Here is an 18312-nt window from a genome sequence, read left to right on the forward strand (position 1 = left end):
GTCTGCTTCCCCTTTTTATTATTATTATTATTATTTTTTTACATTTTATGCTGCAATGATGCTTTGAATGCTGTCTTGTTGAATTGTTGAATTTGAATCATAGGTTCATAACATGATTTAAAGTCAAGCTGCAATTGTCATTGGCTTCATTGAATTTACAAACTGAATACTATGTATGTTAATCCTTTATGACTCTCATTGGTCATAATGGCATCATCTAGCCAAGTGCCTAACATTAAGGTGTCTAGCCGCAGTATTGGCTGGCCTTGGGTTGCAGAAGAAATTGATCACAAGGGCTGCAATGGAGGAGGTTTCAGAGATGGTTTGGAGGGTGTGGAGAAGGTTTGGGTTGTTGAGGCGAATTGATTTGAAGAGTATGGCGATCGGGTGAAAAGTGGGTGATGATGGAAAGGAAGGAGGGTAAGAAAGAGCAGAGAAGCGATGGAAGGCTATTAAAAGGTTAGTGTGAGAGACATGGTCGATGTAAGAGTTGATCACGGCATTTTCGAAAGAGTCGCCTGATGTAAGGACTGTGAAGGAGAACATGGCTTCTAGTGGCGGAGTATGAGCTTGCCCAGCTCAACCATGGAGACTAGGCCATAATATTTTATCGGTGGCTCAACCCAACACCTCTTGTTGGGTTGGGTTGCAAAGGACCGCTCACCTAATGGGTTTCTTGGATCCGGCGTCACAATTGACAAGGCCCAGGATACTGAAGGGGAGAGGTGGGTTCAGAGAGATAGAGTTGGGAGAGGAGGAGAAGGAGAAAGAGAGGATAGGAAGTGTTGAGTGTCGGGTCTTTCAATTTTTGTTCCTCCACTTTTGTTCGTAAACAATAAAACAAATTTAAATTTGTTCTTTTGTGCTCTTTTTGTCCGCTTCATTATAAAAGAACAGAATAACGAACTGTTGTTACCTAACACATTTTCTGTTCTTTTTTGTTCCAAAGGAACAAAAGAACGTTGCCAAACAGACCTTTAACTCACATTTGGCAATCTTGCTATTTTTAGTGGTAGATAATTTGTCTCTCCTTGGATCACGGTCTGGGGAATGGTTTTGACGAGGCTTCCTTATCGTAGTAAAGGGTAAGCATTTTCATTTCTTCTTGGATGTAAAAGGTAAACATTTTCTTGCTGGGTTCTATGGAAGGGAAGAGAGAGAGAGAGAGAGCCAAAACACATTTGGCAACATGCATCATAAAGCAGGAAGTAGGGTAAGTATAGGGGAGATAAAAAATTTCCCTAAAATCTATCTTTTGCTGTTGTGGCATTGGAAAGAAGATTGATCTCTTTTTCTACTGTTGATTGAGGGGACCCTTTCCTGGATGCTAAGCACAATTGCACACACTCGTTCTGGTCTTGAGGACAGCCAAAACACATATTCAATATTCTGCTCTGCATTTAGTGGCAGCTCAGAACAATGATTCATCATTTTTGAATTCCTGGATTCTTGATATCATGAGTTCCTAATTTCAGTCTTTTCAATGTTTTATTGGTTTCTCTTCTTCCCTTGATTTGCAACAATTGGAATAATGATGTGGTCAAAATGTTTAGCCCAGCATGTCATTGGTTTTAATTATGATATTCTTATCTTCAGCCTCCAGGAACTAATTGGGTCAGTGTTATGGGAAACCTGGACCATGGGGAGTTCTATTTCTATAATGAGGAGGAACTTTTTCCCCCCCCCCCCCCCCATGTTTGTTTATTAAAATTGCTGACCTGAATGTTACGAGTGGATTGGGACCTCCAGATTGGCTGTCTGCCTCTCTGAACTAGCACTACCGCTTCTCCTCCTTTTGCCATGCCATGCCTTGCTCTTGAATAAGAGAATCCATGTAGTTTAGAACACGTTCTCCCCCCCCCCCCCCAAAAAAAAAAAAAAAAAAAAAACACTTGCTTTGGTATCTTTAGCTTGTTTGAAATGGAACAGGCATAAGGAAAGTGACCAAAATAGGTATACTTCTTCTTTACAGACTGGCATCTGTGTGTGTGTGTGTGTGTGTGTGTGGTTGTTGGTATATGAAAGAACTGTCTTCTGCAACTGAAGTAAGCATTTCCCTAAAATCAAAACTGAAATGGGCTGTTGCAACTAGAACATTAGTGTGTGTTCAGACGATTATCCAAAATATCTCAAAACTCTATTTGTCTTGCAATTGACAACGTTTATTTCCGGGAAACTTTGTGTTCTTTTTGTTGTGCTTTGTTATGGACTTATGGGTGCGTCTGGTTGATTTTTCCAGCTATGTTTATGTTTTATATGCTCATCAGCTGTTATTTTCATTGGTGAACAGGGGCTCTCCATTCTCCCATTTAAATCTTAGCGGGTTTAAACAGTAAACCCTAGGAGGAGACGGAGGGGGAAAGAGAGAGAGATGAGGACTTTGGATGAGAACGAAACCACAGCAGTATTTGAGAAGCTTTTCAAGTTTGTGGGTAACAACCTCAAAAACATAGTCGAAAATCCTTCCCACGATGGCCCTGAATCCAACCCAGGCCGTTACTGCTTCCGTCTCCAAAAGAACAAAGTCTACTACGTGAGCGAAGCTCTAGTCAAGCGTGCCACCAACATTGGCCGGGACAAGCTTGTCTCCCTCGGCACCTGCATCGGCAAATTCACCAAAGGCAGCAGCTTTCACCTTACCATACAGTCCCTCAGTCTCTTGGCTGCTAATGCCAAGCATAAGGTTTGGCTAAAACCCACTTCAGAGATGTCGTTTTTGTATGGCAATCATGTGTTGAAAGGTGGGTTAGGTAGAATTACCGAGAACACATCAGCCGGTGATGGTGTCGTAGTGTTTTCTATGTCGGATGTGCCATTGGGGTTTGGGATTGCCGCCAAGTCGACGCAGGATTGCAGGAAGTTGGATCCGAATGGCATTGTTGTGCTTCATCAGTCGGATATTGGGGAGTATTTGAGGATGGAGGATGATCTGTGAAGCCTGTTGAGAGGGTTTTTTTATGCATCTGTTAGTGGGTTGCTTTGAGTAGGCAATTTTGAAGGGTCTTGTGGAATATTTCACTTTTTATTACAAATATAAATGAATTTATATGGTATTTGCGTGATCTCAATTGAATTAAATGGGTTCCCCCCCTTTGTTTTGATGCTTTATTGTCATGAATTTTTGATTATTTTCTGCATATACTGTCCTGCATTGCTAATTCATTGAAGAATCCAGTTATTCAAACTCTATATTCGTTTACTTTGAAGCTTAGTTGGTTCCCATAACTAATTTCTGCTTATTTATGGTGTGTTGAATTGCTAACTCAAATGATAAACCATGAATTTGAGTAGAAGTGGAGTTATTCCAGTAATTTAAGCTCTAGATTCGTTTATTTTGAAGCTTACTTGATTCTCACATCTATTTTCTGCTTATTTGTGGTGTGTCGAATTGCTAACTCAAATGATAAACCATGAACTTGAGTAGAAGTGGAGTTATTCCAGTAATTCAAACTCTAGATCCATTTAATCACCTGTTTGTCTTTTTCAACTTCCACAATGAATTACTCCATTTTATGCTCCACGTTGTGGTTGCTTACCTTTGTAGTCAATAACCAAAACCTACTAATGACCGCACCTGCTGTCTGGGGACCTCTTGAACTCAGGCTACAAGAATTAAATTTGAGAGTTGGACCATTGGTTAGTTTGAAATAAACTTGCTTGTCTTTACCCAAAAAAAAAAAACTTGCTTGTGGTTTTGAGTTTTGATAATGAAATTACACCCTCTACAAGTTATGGTCTAATATAGAAAACCTCAGCAGATATTCCTCCTCGAGACTTGTGCTAAAAGGGAAGAAAATGTTCAAATCCCACCAAGCTTAGAGACACTGAATAGACTTGATGAAGAATAATTCAATGCCTAAATTCCCCAATGAGATTAGTCAATTGGACTTTTTTTATCAAATTACTGTCTCAGGTAAATTGCAACAAGGGTATTAATCAACTGAATTTCAATATTCAGGAGTGGTAATGAGGTTCATCAGCAGATTATTAAAAGTTAAAGAACTATCTAAGCTTTTTGGCTTTTACAATGCTTATATGGCAAAACCTTACTAAAAACTAATCTTGGTATTTATTCTATTTTTATTTAGTGGCTAATATTGACCCCTATTGTATACAAAATAAAATCTTAAAATAATCTTGCACTTCCAGAAAGAAAAAAAAGAGGTTCTGTTATAGACTGACATCCTTATAATAAATCAGTGGACTGTTCTGTTGCTGCTACTTATACTTCTATTCCTTGTTAGTAATCTCCACTAAAAGTTTGTATGATCTATCACTGTTTCAATTTCTGTTTTTTCCCAAACCATAAACTGGGAAAGCCAATCAAAGAAGCATGTCTGAATTGTAAAAGAATCTACTGAGATGAGGGTCCATCTAGAATGGTGGAAATCTCTCTTCTTTTTTTTCTTTCTTACAGTTCAGACATGACACAAAGCATAGCTGGGCCTCTTAGGTGGAGGAAATGATGAACTTCTCTTCCTGTAATTACCATTTTTAGTGTTGCTTCCATAGAGGAAGAAGAATTGAAACAGAAATTACATCAAATCTCATTCCATGCTGCGTGTGGTTCACAAGCCTCCACAGATATTAAACTCTTTAAGATTCCTCCAAGTAGCATACTCAGAAATGAACAAATTTCCAGGAAACAAAAATCAAGAACCTTGTGAACAGTATATAAATTCTCAGTTTATCCGATCTCCCACCGTACGTAAAATGAATCAGATTTCTGATTTCTTTAGTCTTACGAGTCATTTTTAAGGTTCAGTAGAACAACATAAAGTAAGAACTAAGGAAGAAAGCATACAAAGATTGGTCCATCCATGATGGAAGCGTCAAATTCAATTTTTATTTGATATGGGGATGGAAACTAACCATCAAACTTGTGAGTTAAAGAGGGGAGGTATTAGGGAAAATTATTTCCTCCAGTTCCACAGTGCCTCTAAGGGGGGGGGGGGTTGGACCCCACCTGGGGTAGAGTTCGGGTAGGGGTAGGGTGGTCATTGTGTCCCCCCTTGTTAGAGACATTGGGGAACTGGAGGGGATAAAGATCCGGAAAGAATTCCTACCACCTACACGAGCATCAGCCACTGGATCAATTTTATTTTCTTGATTGGGGTTAAATCAGTTTAGAATCAAAGATTTTAAACTCCGAATCAGGCCAAAATCGATCCCAAAATTCTGGAATCGTCCCTTCAGATCTGGAACCCAACAACTCAGTTCAAAACCCTAGAATCGGTCACTCTAAAATGGCTAGAATTGGGATTAGTCATGGCCAATTCAATTTATTCCGATCCAAACATTTAAAACGTTGGTTTAGATCGATGCAAATTGGCATTTTAGTGGTCATAAAAATTAAAATGAGGGCAAAAAAGTGAAATGTCTCCGGTAGACCATTGGCCATATTTCAACTTGTTTTGGACTCTCAGGAAAGCCATGAGGCCATTTTGTAGCAGGTCCATCGATCTCCAGTCAATCCTCTCGGTACCCTATGTAAGAGGATCCGGATCTTTTCCAGGGAGCCCAGTGACCAAGGAGTGCCCAGGGGGGCATCCAACGGCTGGGCTATGCTGCACACATCTTGGCACGCACTGGTCAGCCGTCAGAATGTGTGCGGCATAGCCCAACCGTTGGATGCCCCCCAGACACTCCCTGGGCGCTGGGCTCCTTGGAGAGGAGCTTGATGCTATATAGGACGGACTTGGGTGATGTTTTTTCACAACTCCTTTTTTTAAAGGGGCAATTACTGTCGCTCCCCTACACTTAGTCTATATTTACTAATACTCCCTTACCTTAAACTTTGTTTCTAATTCCCCTAATAATGTGAACTTTTAAATGCCTAAATCACCCCTCTTTTTCACCTGGTAACCTCAGTGCAACAGTAAGGTTGTTCCATTGCAACCTAGTGGTTGTGGGTTCGAGATGTAAAATATCCTCTCCGCGAAGTGGAAGATTAAGGCTGTGTACATTACCACCCTCCCCAGACCCCCCCGCAAGCTCCATGTCTCCAATCCTTCTGATTCACACAATGCCCAATTTCCTTCTCATTTTCTGTATGTGTGGGTAGCACAAAACTATCCTATGTATTAAACCATGAGAGCCTGCAAAGATCATCCCACTTTTTTTTCAATAGATTTTAATCATGCTACCTACTTATTTTTTGAAAATAGCTTTAGGGCTAAGATCACACTCAAGAAATTGTTTACTTCAAGGTTGCAAAGGGGACCATCAAAAAGGTAGGGAAAATTACATGATTAGCTACTTTTGGGTTTTCATTTACAAAACTGTCCACCTTATGTTTGAGTTAACAAAAATAGACAAAAACAACTTTAGTTTTACAAAACTAGACAAAACAGTGACTCTTCGTCCTTCCTCGGCAGTTCCCCTCTGAAAAAATCTCTTTTTTTTTTTTATCTCTGTTACTTGGGATAGCAGAGAATGGCGGTGGCTGGGACAAGGGTAGCGTTGCAGGGAGCGGAGGATGCCTAGGCGAGAAGGCAATGATAGGGGTAAAAATGTCTAAAAAAGTAAGTGTGGGAGGGAGAGACACTATTTTGTCCAGTTTTGTAAATCTTAACTTGTTTTTGTCTATTTTTGTTAACTCAAACATAGGGTGGACAGTTTTGTAAATGAAAACCTAAAAATAGCTAATCATGTAATTTTTCCAAGATTCAATGGTGGGAGCCTCGTGCACTGGGCACACCCTTTTTAACCTATTAATCTTCGTCAAAAAACCAGCCACCTCTCTTGCAATTTTCTTCATCATGATTTTTTTCCTATTCCTTCTCAATTCCCACCCCCCCCCCTTCTTCCTCCCGATGCCGCCCCACCGTGTTCTTCATCCCAGCTCACCATCTGTTTTCCTCCCAAACCCGCCCTCTTTAACCCCGCACCACCCTGTTATTCCTCCCAAGATTTGTCTTTAGAGTCCAAGTTGCTGAGCTGGAGAACAATGTGAGAAGAAACCATCAAAAACCCTGGTTTTTGCTCCCACCTCTTGTTATAGAAACATCACTCAAAGCGCCTTGTCTTTAGAATCCAAGTTGCTAAGCTAGATAAAAATTTTAGAAGAAACCATCAAGAGTTAACAGAAGCACATCTGGTACCGAGGAAGTGAAAGCACTAACCACAATTACCAAGGCAAAAGCCAATAGTGGCTTCCCTCGTCTAGTCTCTTTGATTTCAAGAGATGTTGCTTGCTGAGTGCTGTAGAGGAAATCTGCACCATGATTTTTATGTTTTCCATGATAACGTAATTGAAAAATCTTTACTACGTGCAGAGTAGAACTACAAAAATGTGTATTGATAAGTTCGAAACAGCCCACAAACGCTGGTATATCATTTGTTACTGGTAGTATTAATTATCGTTTGCACACAATATTACAGAGACGGAATATTAAGATTACATTTAACGATGACTTATGAGTCCACTTTCTATTTGAGATTGCTGTGATGGGATCGGATGGCTTCAAGGGTCTGACAGGGGCTAGGTCAGCAAGTTGGCTGAAAGAACAGGGGGTGGGACAGTTGTGTTTCTTGGTCGCCTTGAGGAGAGAAAATAAGAAATAGTATCAATAAAGAAAATTACAAGAGGCAGCTGGTTTTTTTTGATAAAAAAAGTAACCTATTAACAAGTAAAAACAAGGGTCATTTGGGCATTTAAAAACTATCAGGGGAAGAGAGGTAAAAGTTCACTTCTCTCAGAAAATCAGAAGCACAGTTTACGGTAGAGGAGAATCAGTAAATATAGGCCAAGTGTAGGGGAGTGATTGTAATTGTCCCTTTTTAAAAAGTTTTAACCATTTCAAGGCCCAAAAGATGGAACCATCAAACATAATATAGGACCCAGAACCATAAGCTTATATAGACCATATACGAGTAACTTATCGCAATTCACAGTAAATTCACACACCAAGTCCAACCAGAACCATCTTAAATTATAAAAGCTAAGTTCACAATCTTTAGACATCCTATCATTTTCCCCCTTATTTACTAATAGAAAATAAGCCAGTGAACTCCAAGGGTTCTATCCCATGGCATATTTTTGGGTCCAAGCCCGAGCAGTTGACTCATATTTTGCTCTGTCAGTCTTGTACATGTGAGCAATCTCTGGCACCAAGGGATCATCAGGATTTGGATCGGTAAGAAGTGAGCAGATTGATAGCAGCACCTGCAAGCCTCAGATCTAGTTAAAAACCAATATTACAGCACTACAGCCACCGCTCAGGAGCAAGAATACAATCAAATGGGAACACCTTTTTTCTTCCAGGCTAAGTAATGACTCGCATTAAGCCTGACTGTTGCAATGTAAATTATTCTCCTGGAAAATAATTACTCTAGAATTTATTTTATATTTTCTGCTATTTTCAACTACCTGCTGTTGACTCCGTGACTGGATGGATGGTCATTCAATGGACAACATTGTTCATCTTTCTTGGATATTGATAATTACGGCAGACCGAAAAAGTGAACTAAGTTTCCAAATCTAATCCCAGATGCCAGGATCCAGGGAAGACAAAAACGCACTTGATTCCGATCATAACAGTCGTAAAGATTAGGGAGTCAATAACATACTCAGGATGTCAGACTGCCCATCCAAATTCAAGTTTGACTTTGGATAATCAGTCTGTAGCATCAGAATTCACTGAACACTACCAAGGGTTGTTTGAGCCCATTATTCAAGAAGGGAATGTGGTCTGCCTAAGGACATCAAATTGAGATCAGTTGTTGGGATTGACCATAAAACAGTAGCATGGATTATAGAAGCATGTCACCTTGGATATTGTAAGTGCTGGGCTCCACTGCTCTTTGAGAATGTCGAGGCAGATACTCCCGTTGCTGTTGATGTTGGGATGGAAAACTTTGGTACGGAAAGCAACCTGCCAAGATTCTTATTTTAGATTCTCCAAGTTATCCAAAGCAAATAAATTAAACTGATCCACATTAAAATAGAATATTAAATCATTTGATGGAAAATCGCTAAAACACTTAGAAACAAGGGATTCACAAAGACATTGAATTGGAGGGATGGTTGGTTTACAGTTTTAGGTTAGAACAGTTAATTTGAGAGCTTTTAGCCATGGGTTATTTGCCTTTTGACAAGTTTAGAGTATAACAGGATGCAGGAAATCATAAGAGAAAGAAATGGAGTAAAAAAGAAATATTCTACATTCATGGATATCTGGGGATTGCATGCTTTATAGAAAAACAGAAACAGAATTCTAAAAGACCTCAACTTCATCCTAAAAAGGTAATAAAGCTTCCTGTATAACTTAAACAAATTCAATAACTCTTCTAAACAGTATAATTTTAAAATAGAATAACTTCTTAGCTAAAGCTAATGGGCCTCATAACTATTACTATTGACACTTAAAAAAAATACTCGAAATTAACTATCTTATGTTTCTAACCTACATTATTATAATAGAGAATACAAATCAAGGGTTAGCCTACATTATTACAATACAAAAGTCGGCGACCCAACCAGGGATCTCCCCACCTGGTCGGCCAACTGGGGAAACTTTTGCCACAGAAGTACTTGTTGCATTACCAGATAATACATACCAACCACTCACTATCTTAACAGATGTCTATTAGTATTTTAGTAAGCTGGCTGACCCAATTCATAAAGCATAATAGAAAATAGACATTCAAAAGAGTTATAAGATGATACAATTCCTCTCAGCTGTGTTCACTGCTGGAAATTGAAAGCAAAATAAGTCGCACTTACAAACAAGCCTAAACTAGGAAGCACAGGATTTCCCCACCAGTATTTTTTTTTTTTTGGGGGGGGGGGAGAAGGGGAGAGAGGTTGTACAGTAGATCTAATATTTTATTCTCCTAATGTTCTGAAAGGAATAAGATTCTTTTCTGCAGGAAATTGTAGAAGGAATATTTTATGCTACGATAAAATCTAAAGAAAAAATATCTAATAACTTCATGAAATATCTAATAAGTTAATGATTCTGTTACTCCCATGACTGAATTATCTGATGTACTAGTATACTCACTTTGGCAACTTAAATAAATTAATGATTCTACCATTCTCCAATTACAAATTTTCTTTTCCCCCACCTCTCAAACCCAAGAAATCAAAACAAATTGTCCGAGTAAAACATTTTCTCAAGATTTCATAAAAGTAAAACACTGTGAAATCTTTTTTCTATTTACCAAGAAAAAGTGATGTAGAACCCACTAGTTTTTAGAGTATCACCTAAAGAGAGCATCCCAGTGCACGAGGCTCCTGCTACTGCAGGATCTGGGAAGGGCAAATGTACGCAGCCTTAACCCCCGCAGGAGAGGCTGTTTCCAAGTTTCAAACCCGCAACCAATGGGTTGCAATAGCGCAACTTAACCGTTTTTGCCAAGGCTCACACACTTATTTTAGAGTATCACCTGGGAAATAATAATGTGCAACAGTACACCTTAGTATTTAAACACAAACTTTTCACATTTTTTTAAAACCGCCGAACCTCAAACTTACCTATTTCTTTTTTTTTCCACTCCCCAACTTTGCGTCACTTGGTCACAAGGTCAAAGTAAGGTTGCAGAAGTCCCACTTTAAATGAATACATTAGGTGACTTACTAGATTCAAACAAAAGCCAGAAGAAAATAGCACAAATTAAAGGGGACACCACCCCCCACACAAGCATCATAATTTTATCTTGTCATTTCGAGGAAATATAACAGCTGAAGTAACCATTTACGGGAAGAAGAAAGAGAGAGGGTGGGGGGGGGGGATTCACAATCCGGTGAACTCTCAAAGATCACCATACAAGTTTTTGACATGGAATAAGCACAGCCAAAGAAAATTCATCTAAAATGTTCTCTGCAATTTCACAATTCAGAGGAGAAAGAAAATATGCTCAACTATTGAACAAAAGCATTTGTAGGAGATTTTGCTTTACTATTCTTAAATGAAAGCATATATATATATATCAATATTTTCCATATGGATGAAAGTAGCTGTAATTACCTTGGGGGGCTTGAAAGGGTAATCTGGGGGGAAGTGAATGGTTACGAGAAACACACCCCCAGCAAATGGGCTGTCTGCTGGGCCCATAATTGTTGCTTGCCAGTGGAACATGTCCTCAGCAACAGGCCCTACAAATAAGTACATATTCGAAGTCATCCAACAGTAACTACAAATGATACTTATGAACAATTGGACATAAAATACAATATGATGATACAGAAGAACTTCAAGCCCCAATTAAACAGAGATTACGTGCAGTAAAAAAAAAGAGTAACAATAAAGAACTAGAAATCAAGAGTCAAAAGCATTATGCCAATGCCCACACTCTGCAGGTATCATGGAATCAACATTCAAAATCCAAATTGTAAACAGATGTATCAGAAACCAAATGTTGTTACCATGAAAAAATGGGTCCCAATAATTAAAATAAGCAGCCACATGTGCCAAATTAAGACAACATATCCAAATACTTGTTATCATTAACTAAGCCATAAAATTCATCACTTACATGACATCAGGGGCGTTGAATTTGAAGAGACCTCCAGGACATACAATAATTGTTTCATGACTCAGTCCTAGTCAAAATTGAATAACTTTACCTAAGTAGCAAATATATGTCCACTCATCCACAAAATTCTAGCTCCATGTGAAGTATCCTCCTCGATAAGACAACAACTCCCTCCTCTTTGGTGACACTCAAATTAAGAAAAAAAAAATGGCCATCTTAACAACAAGTTCATTTTCTGTTTGTGTTTATAAAACCACAATTCAGAAGTTATTTCTACATCTTCCTTTTAAATTTTTAGAAACTTTAGTTAGCTCTAATTGTGCATTTTCCACACCTAGTCTTTGATGCAGATTGATAGATGAATCTGCAAGAGACGGCTCACTTAAGGATTGGATGAAGAAGATTCTAATCTGAAGGCTACATTTGGATAAAATCTGATGTCAAATCTGACGGTCAGATTTCAAAAGAATAATCACCAGAACTAAGTTATTAATTTCCAAGATAAATCAGAAATAAAATAAGGTAAATAACTAAGATCAATGAGCTGGGACAAAGGAGAGAGAAAGGGTGGTTGATGGATATTAGGAGGAGATAATGTAAAGGCTGCAAGGCAATAAAGCAGGGAAGATAATTCCTACTATATAGAATCAGGTAGCAATTAACAGTCGAAAAGGAGGTAATTGTATGAGAAAGGGAAAAAAAAAAGGGAGCATTCATCAGAAATGGAGAGAGAAGACAACCAAACTTGGGGGGGGGGGGGAGAAGAGAGATGAGTAACCATAATGGTGGGGAAGGAAAGAGAAAAGAAATAAGGGGGGAGAGAGATTACCAAACAAGGGGGGAAAGAAGCTTCAACCATCAATGCCAACAACAAACCAAACCAATTCATTCCATTCCAAATCATGGAGAGGGGATTGATTACATTACTAATTTGTAGAAACAAAAAACTCTAAGATTGACTCAACTATTAAAACTCTCCTAGCTCTCATAATTAGACAGCTAAAGGCTCTAAATTTTCTAAACTAACTCAATAACTTAGGATAAGATAAATCCTTATCCAACCATCACCAACATAAGACCCACTAACTAAATAATAATTTTCATGCACCCCTAAAACCCCACTTTTGGGCTTATATTTCAGCCCATTACAATGATAAATCCAAAAACTATAGCCTAATCCAAACCTATACTAAAACCTGGATAAACCAAGACTTAAACCGGGTATGCATTATTCCCAACATGTTATACAAGACTCGCCGTCGAGTCTTGTAGTATCGTAGGACCTCCATCACTCAATCAACATTCATGATCGTCAGCTTTAATGGTCCAATGATCCAGCACATCTCCCAATCAAAATCAGCAATGATAGGCTTCCTTACACCCAAGATTTGTGAAGGAAGAAAATCAATTGTATTGATCTCCTTATGAACAGCATCAAGTTGCATCTCTCAGATCGGGAATATGCTTTTCGGGCTCCACATCTTCAATCAGTCAATTGATCAATTCCTCTGCTTCAATCTTATCATCAGGATCATAATCAGGCTGATCTGGATGAGGAGGAATTGGATCATAACATTCAACTATGGTTCTTGGTCTTGGATATTCAAATGTAAACAGCCTCTTCATACTCCATTGGAGTGTACGAATATCATCTTTCACCAAAAGTAATAATTCCTAGATATATAGATCAATCTCCATTATGAACAGCTTTTGATTCGGCTCTGATACCAAACTGATACAGATCAATTGATGAATCGGCAACTGCATGTGATGGACTTGCTTAAGGATTGGATGCAGAAGATTCTGACCTGAAGGCAAGATTTGGACAAAATCTGATGTCAAATCTGACGGTCAGAGATCAAATGAAAGAGAGACGAGTAACCGTGGGGGTAGAAGGAGAGAGAAGAAATAAAAAGGAGAGAAAATCCTTTACCAAACAAAGGGAGAGAGAGAGAGAGAGAAAGAAAGTGTCAGCCATCAATGGCAACAATAACCAAAATCAATTTATTCCATTCCAAATCATGGTGAAGGGGTAAGGGTGTCAATCGGTATGGTTCTGGTATGGTACATATACCAGATACCAATAACGTACCGTACCAGATAAGATGTGTATTTCTAATACCAATACCGTACCGACTTGGTACGGTTTCGTTACGGAATATATTCGGTATAAAAACAGTACAAGGTCTTCCAGAGTTCAGATGCAAGAGCAAGGTCCACAAACAGAAATGAGTTGATGGCATTAGAAATCTGCTACGCCAAGCTGGCTGTATTAAAGAAACAGAGAACTCCATGGAATTCTTAAATATTAACTGAACATTTTTCTCTGCATATAAATTCCATAATAGAGGAAAAATTCTCTTGTGGTTTTCCTTGTCTTGTCGTACTGTTTATTGGTGAGAACTTGAGCATCATACCCTTCGTCTTGGTGTTGAAATAGAAGTGCTTTGTTCAAGCAAAGCAAAAGGATGAAACCGATGAATGGATTGCAAAAGGCCAGAAGGTAAAGCACAGCCATCACCCGTCAGCTGCAGAGAACATGATTGTTGAGAGAACTAGAGAAGGCCGAAAGAGAGAATCCAAGAATGGGTAGGGTTTTCACTTCTCATTTTGTTTTGCACTTGTGGGTGTTTAGTTATAATATCAAAATTTACAAATTTACCCTCTGATCGGTATGTTATTCGGTACATTATGTCATTCGGTACAATATATGCCATTCAGTATGGCATTGGTACATACATACCGAACAATTTCATCTTAGAAACTGATACCATACCGTACTGCGACCAATACCGTTTTCTCATACCGTACCGTACTAAATTTGTAACTATACGCTTTTATACAGTTGGTTTCGGTATATGGTTTCGGTTCCAAATTGACACCATTAGGAAGGGGTAGATTATATCACTTATTTATAGAAGCAAAATCAAAATCCCCCTAGATTGACTAAACTATTAAGACTTTCCAAACTAGACAGCTAAAGACTCTAAATTTCCTAAACAAACTCAAAGACTAACAACTTCGGATAAGATAAATCCTTATCCAATATGTTATTAATTTCCAAGATAAATCATAAAGAAAATAAGGTCAATAACTAAGATCGATGAGCTGGGCAAAAGAAGAGACAAAAGGTGGACGATTGATATTAAGAGGAAATAACGTAAAGGCTGCAATGATATAAAGTATGGAAGATAGTTCCTAATATTTAGGATCAGATAGCAATTAACCGTAGAAATACAGGTGATTACGTGTGAGGGAAAATAGGGAGCATTGAAAAAAAGAAGTGGAGAGAGAGAGAGAGAGAGAGAGAGAGAGAGAAGATTACCAAATCGTGGAGAAGGGGTTCATTACATTACTTATTTATAGAAACAAAATTAAAATATCTTAGATTGACTCAACTGCTAAGACTTTCCTAACTAGACACGTAAGGAATCTCATAAAATAATAATTTTCATGCACCACCAAAACTAACTCAATACTAACAACTTAGGACAAGATTAATCCTTATCCAACCATTACCAACATGAATCCAATAATAAAATAATAAATTTTGTGCAACCCCTTAAACCTTACTTTTGATCTTTATATTTCAGCCCATTACAACAATAAATCTCAAAAACTAAAGCTCAACCCAAACCTATACTACAACGGTAAAATCTGGTAGAAATTTAAGCCAAGCCTTAAACCGAGCCTGCAATAACGTTACTGACCAAAACCAAATCATCCAAAAATTAAAAAAAAAAACTTTTAGAAACATCCTGACCAAGCATACCAAAATCCTCAATATATAAATAAAAGAAATAAATTATGACCTAACTATCCCACACACCCAAAAAAAAAAAAAAAATAAAAAAAATTCAATAATCATTGTCCTCAATCTACTATTGCAAAGGGTGAAAGGCAGTATAAACACATGCCAAGCACGGGCATGAAATAGTAACATCAGTTTCAACTATCCATTCCAAATATAGAAATTGCAAGTTTTAATAAAGCAGAGAAACATATAAGAGAACTTTCAAAGCAACAGAGTTGAGCAGAGATGGTGCCCAACAATGTCATTTTGAGAGGAACTAAGAGAGGGACGGAACAAACCAGCACTACAAGAAGTAGGAGGGTCCTTCTGCAGGTCCTTCAACTCCTTCTGGATCCGTTTTGAAGCCATCAAATATTACACCAAGTCCACAAAGAAAAGCCACCAAGCACTACACAAGCGATGGAATTTGTCAATTGCAAGGACATCACCAGGCATAATCGAACTTTAGAAAACAAAAAAGGACATCACCAGGTGTAATCGAGCTTCAGAAAAGAAAAAAACTAGTTAAATAAATTTGGCAATCCTTTGTCTCATTGAAATAAACAAAAGCATTCATTAGTCATAATGCAACCATGCATAGGAAAAAAATAGAAAAACAACCTAACGTCTCGGCAAGGAACACTAAACGACCACAAACCCTAAAGAATACATAGAGCCAAAGACCAAACACCGCCACCCCTCGCTGTTAGGAACGAACAACACACACACGACCGCCTACCTCAAGCTCCCTGGGCCAGAAGAAAGAAAAGCGACAACAAACTCAAAGTAGAAGCACAAAATGCTAATTACAACAAACAGATCCGTTGAAATCGAACGAACGAAGTAGAAAAAAAAATACTACCATAAAGATTCCACTTTGATCGTGAGAATGTTGATTCAAGACAAGAGAAACATGAAAATCAAAACAAAACCACGATCAACCAAAGTATGCAGCAAAACAAATAACAAAAATCCAAGGCATTATTCACGTCAGCCATGGAGATCCAACATATCCTAAAATTAAGACCAAGAACAGATGACACGATAACGCAACCCAAAGAAAATCTCGAAACCCTAGACTTCATAAAAGAAATATGAGAAACCAACGCAGGATAATGAGTACCTTCGAATCAACAAGCAAAACAGCACAAATCGAAACAAACTTTGAGAGACTGAGAAGCATAGACTTAAGAGAGCATTACCTGAACTTCGGAGATTTCTCGGCCCAAGCGATCTAGGGCTACTCTTCTTCTGTTTTCGTAGCAGAGAAGAAGGTACGGAGCTTCCTTGTACCGTCTGCTTTATCTTACTTTCAGGGGGTGGGGGTTACGAAACCGCTGCTTCTATGTGGCGTCGTTAGTCTCGCTCGTAGAACTTTATTTCTATATTCTATAGTCTATTTATATAGATGACAGTTTTATTCCACTTCTAGATTAAGATGTATATTATCATATCTAAATTACTACCAAAAAAAAATATATATATTATCATATCTAAATACGTGCGTTTGAGTACTGTATGTAATTTGTATAGTGTGAATAAAGCTAGAGAAGGGTTTTTTTACGCTCCTCTTCAATTTTATTCTCCCTGGCCTTTCCATTATTGTCCCTACCAGCAAGTCCACCTCATACAAAAGGGGGAAGAGCTAGCTGCCTTGCACTTGCGGCTTGCCTTTTACCTCTAGAATTTGGTTTCTACGGTACCTTTTTTCTTTTTGAGATTCACATGATTCGATCAAATATGTGGGCGAGAAAAAGAATCTCTCTGGCTCTAGGTGTAGAGCATTTCAAGGAATTTTCATAAAATTATATTGCATTTCTAATTAGTATTAAATTACATACCTTTTTTTTTTTTTTGTGGAGAAATAAACAGATTTATTAATATTATCGTGTACTACACATGGATGGAGTAGAAACTAACTTCAGTAACCATGGATCGAAAACAACCAATACTGTGTCGTACATGTTACCGACAATGTCTTCCTTGCCAGGGAGTTAGCCAAACTATTTTACTCCATTGGAATAAATGCGAAAATACATTCACTAAAAAATGATGATACATGATGAATATCATCCAAAATAGTCATGAGAGATAAATGTGGTGAAACATCATTGTGCTGAAGATAATTCATAATAACCTGTTGATTCGATTCTACCATCAAACGACTATGATATTTGAAAATCCCTTCCAATAAAGCAGACCGTATAGCCATGGCTTCATCTTCAATAGCAGTATGAAAATTATAAGACATAGACACATCACGTAAAATAACACCATGATGATTTCTATAGATCAATCCCAAACCACTTGAAGCAGAACTATGTTTTTGACTAGCATCACAGTTCACTTTCACCCAATTCGGTTGTGGAGGCTCCCATTGCACCGATCAGTCCAAAAGATGTGTAGTTGCTGTCACAATACTATCACCACCAATATCAAGCACTGATCTTTTATATTTTTCATAAGCTTTTGGCGAATGATAGAATAACATCTTGAGGACTCCAAGTTTTTCTTTAAAAAATAAAATCGCATCTTAATAGCCAAATATACCATAAGATAAAGGCTGCAAGTGTGATCAACCACCTATTTTCCTCCTTACCATAAATAGAGAATGACTTCCATTCAAGAATGAAAAATGAAATTTGTAAATCATCTTAAGATGGAACAACATAGCCCATACCACTGCCAAACCAAACCACCTTAGCAAAACTACAACCAAGCAGGATATGAGATGTAATGACCCAGACCCAATCATGGATGATATAGATCCCGTCTTTAGTTAACCTTACGTCACAAATTCCATAATAATTAAAAGAAACAATATCCCAGGTCTTCCATTTTAAATACATGCGGAAGCAACTTCATTAATTAAAATATTTTCATAATTTACTCAATACTGGTGACAGGAATAGACTAACATATAAATATATATATATATTGTCCATTACTGGTCCAAAAGAGTGATATAAATATTACATAACTCCCAGAAACATTTGTTTAAATACATTACACGGTTCCATCATTCATTAACATGATTA

At 37.9% G+C, this 18312-nt stretch overlaps 2 protein-coding genes across 2 annotated transcripts; one reads left to right on the top strand and one right to left on the bottom strand.

Annotated features, from left to right (window-relative positions):
* The first annotated feature begins 2278 nt into the window (after positions 1-2278).
* Positions 2279-3058, top strand: LOC122652127 (60S ribosome subunit biogenesis protein NIP7 homolog). Its single transcript, XM_043845798.1, has one exon. It carries the CDS (start codon positions 2372-2374, stop codon positions 2933-2935), a length of 564 nt encoding a protein of 187 aa, XP_043701733.1. The 5' UTR covers positions 2279-2371; the 3' UTR covers positions 2936-3058.
* A 4780-nt stretch (positions 3059-7838) lies between these two features.
* LOC122652128 (ubiquitin-conjugating enzyme E2 28-like) lies at positions 7839-16581 on the bottom strand. Its single transcript, XM_043845799.1, has 5 exons — positions 16477-16581; positions 15574-15683; positions 10974-11101; positions 8772-8876; positions 7839-8167 (listed from the first exon to the last, which is right to left on the bottom strand). The coding sequence occupies exons 2-5, from the start codon at positions 15641-15643 to the stop codon at positions 8024-8026; spliced, it is 447 nt and encodes a 148-aa protein (XP_043701734.1). The 5' UTR covers positions 15644-15683; positions 16477-16581; the 3' UTR covers positions 7839-8023.
* Positions 16582-18312: the final 1731 nt, after the last annotated feature.

This window comes from Telopea speciosissima, chromosome 2, assembly GCF_018873765.1.
Source record: "Telopea speciosissima isolate NSW1024214 ecotype Mountain lineage chromosome 2, Tspe_v1, whole genome shotgun sequence".
Classification (NCBI taxonomy): domain Eukaryota; kingdom Viridiplantae; phylum Streptophyta; class Magnoliopsida; order Proteales; family Proteaceae; genus Telopea; species Telopea speciosissima.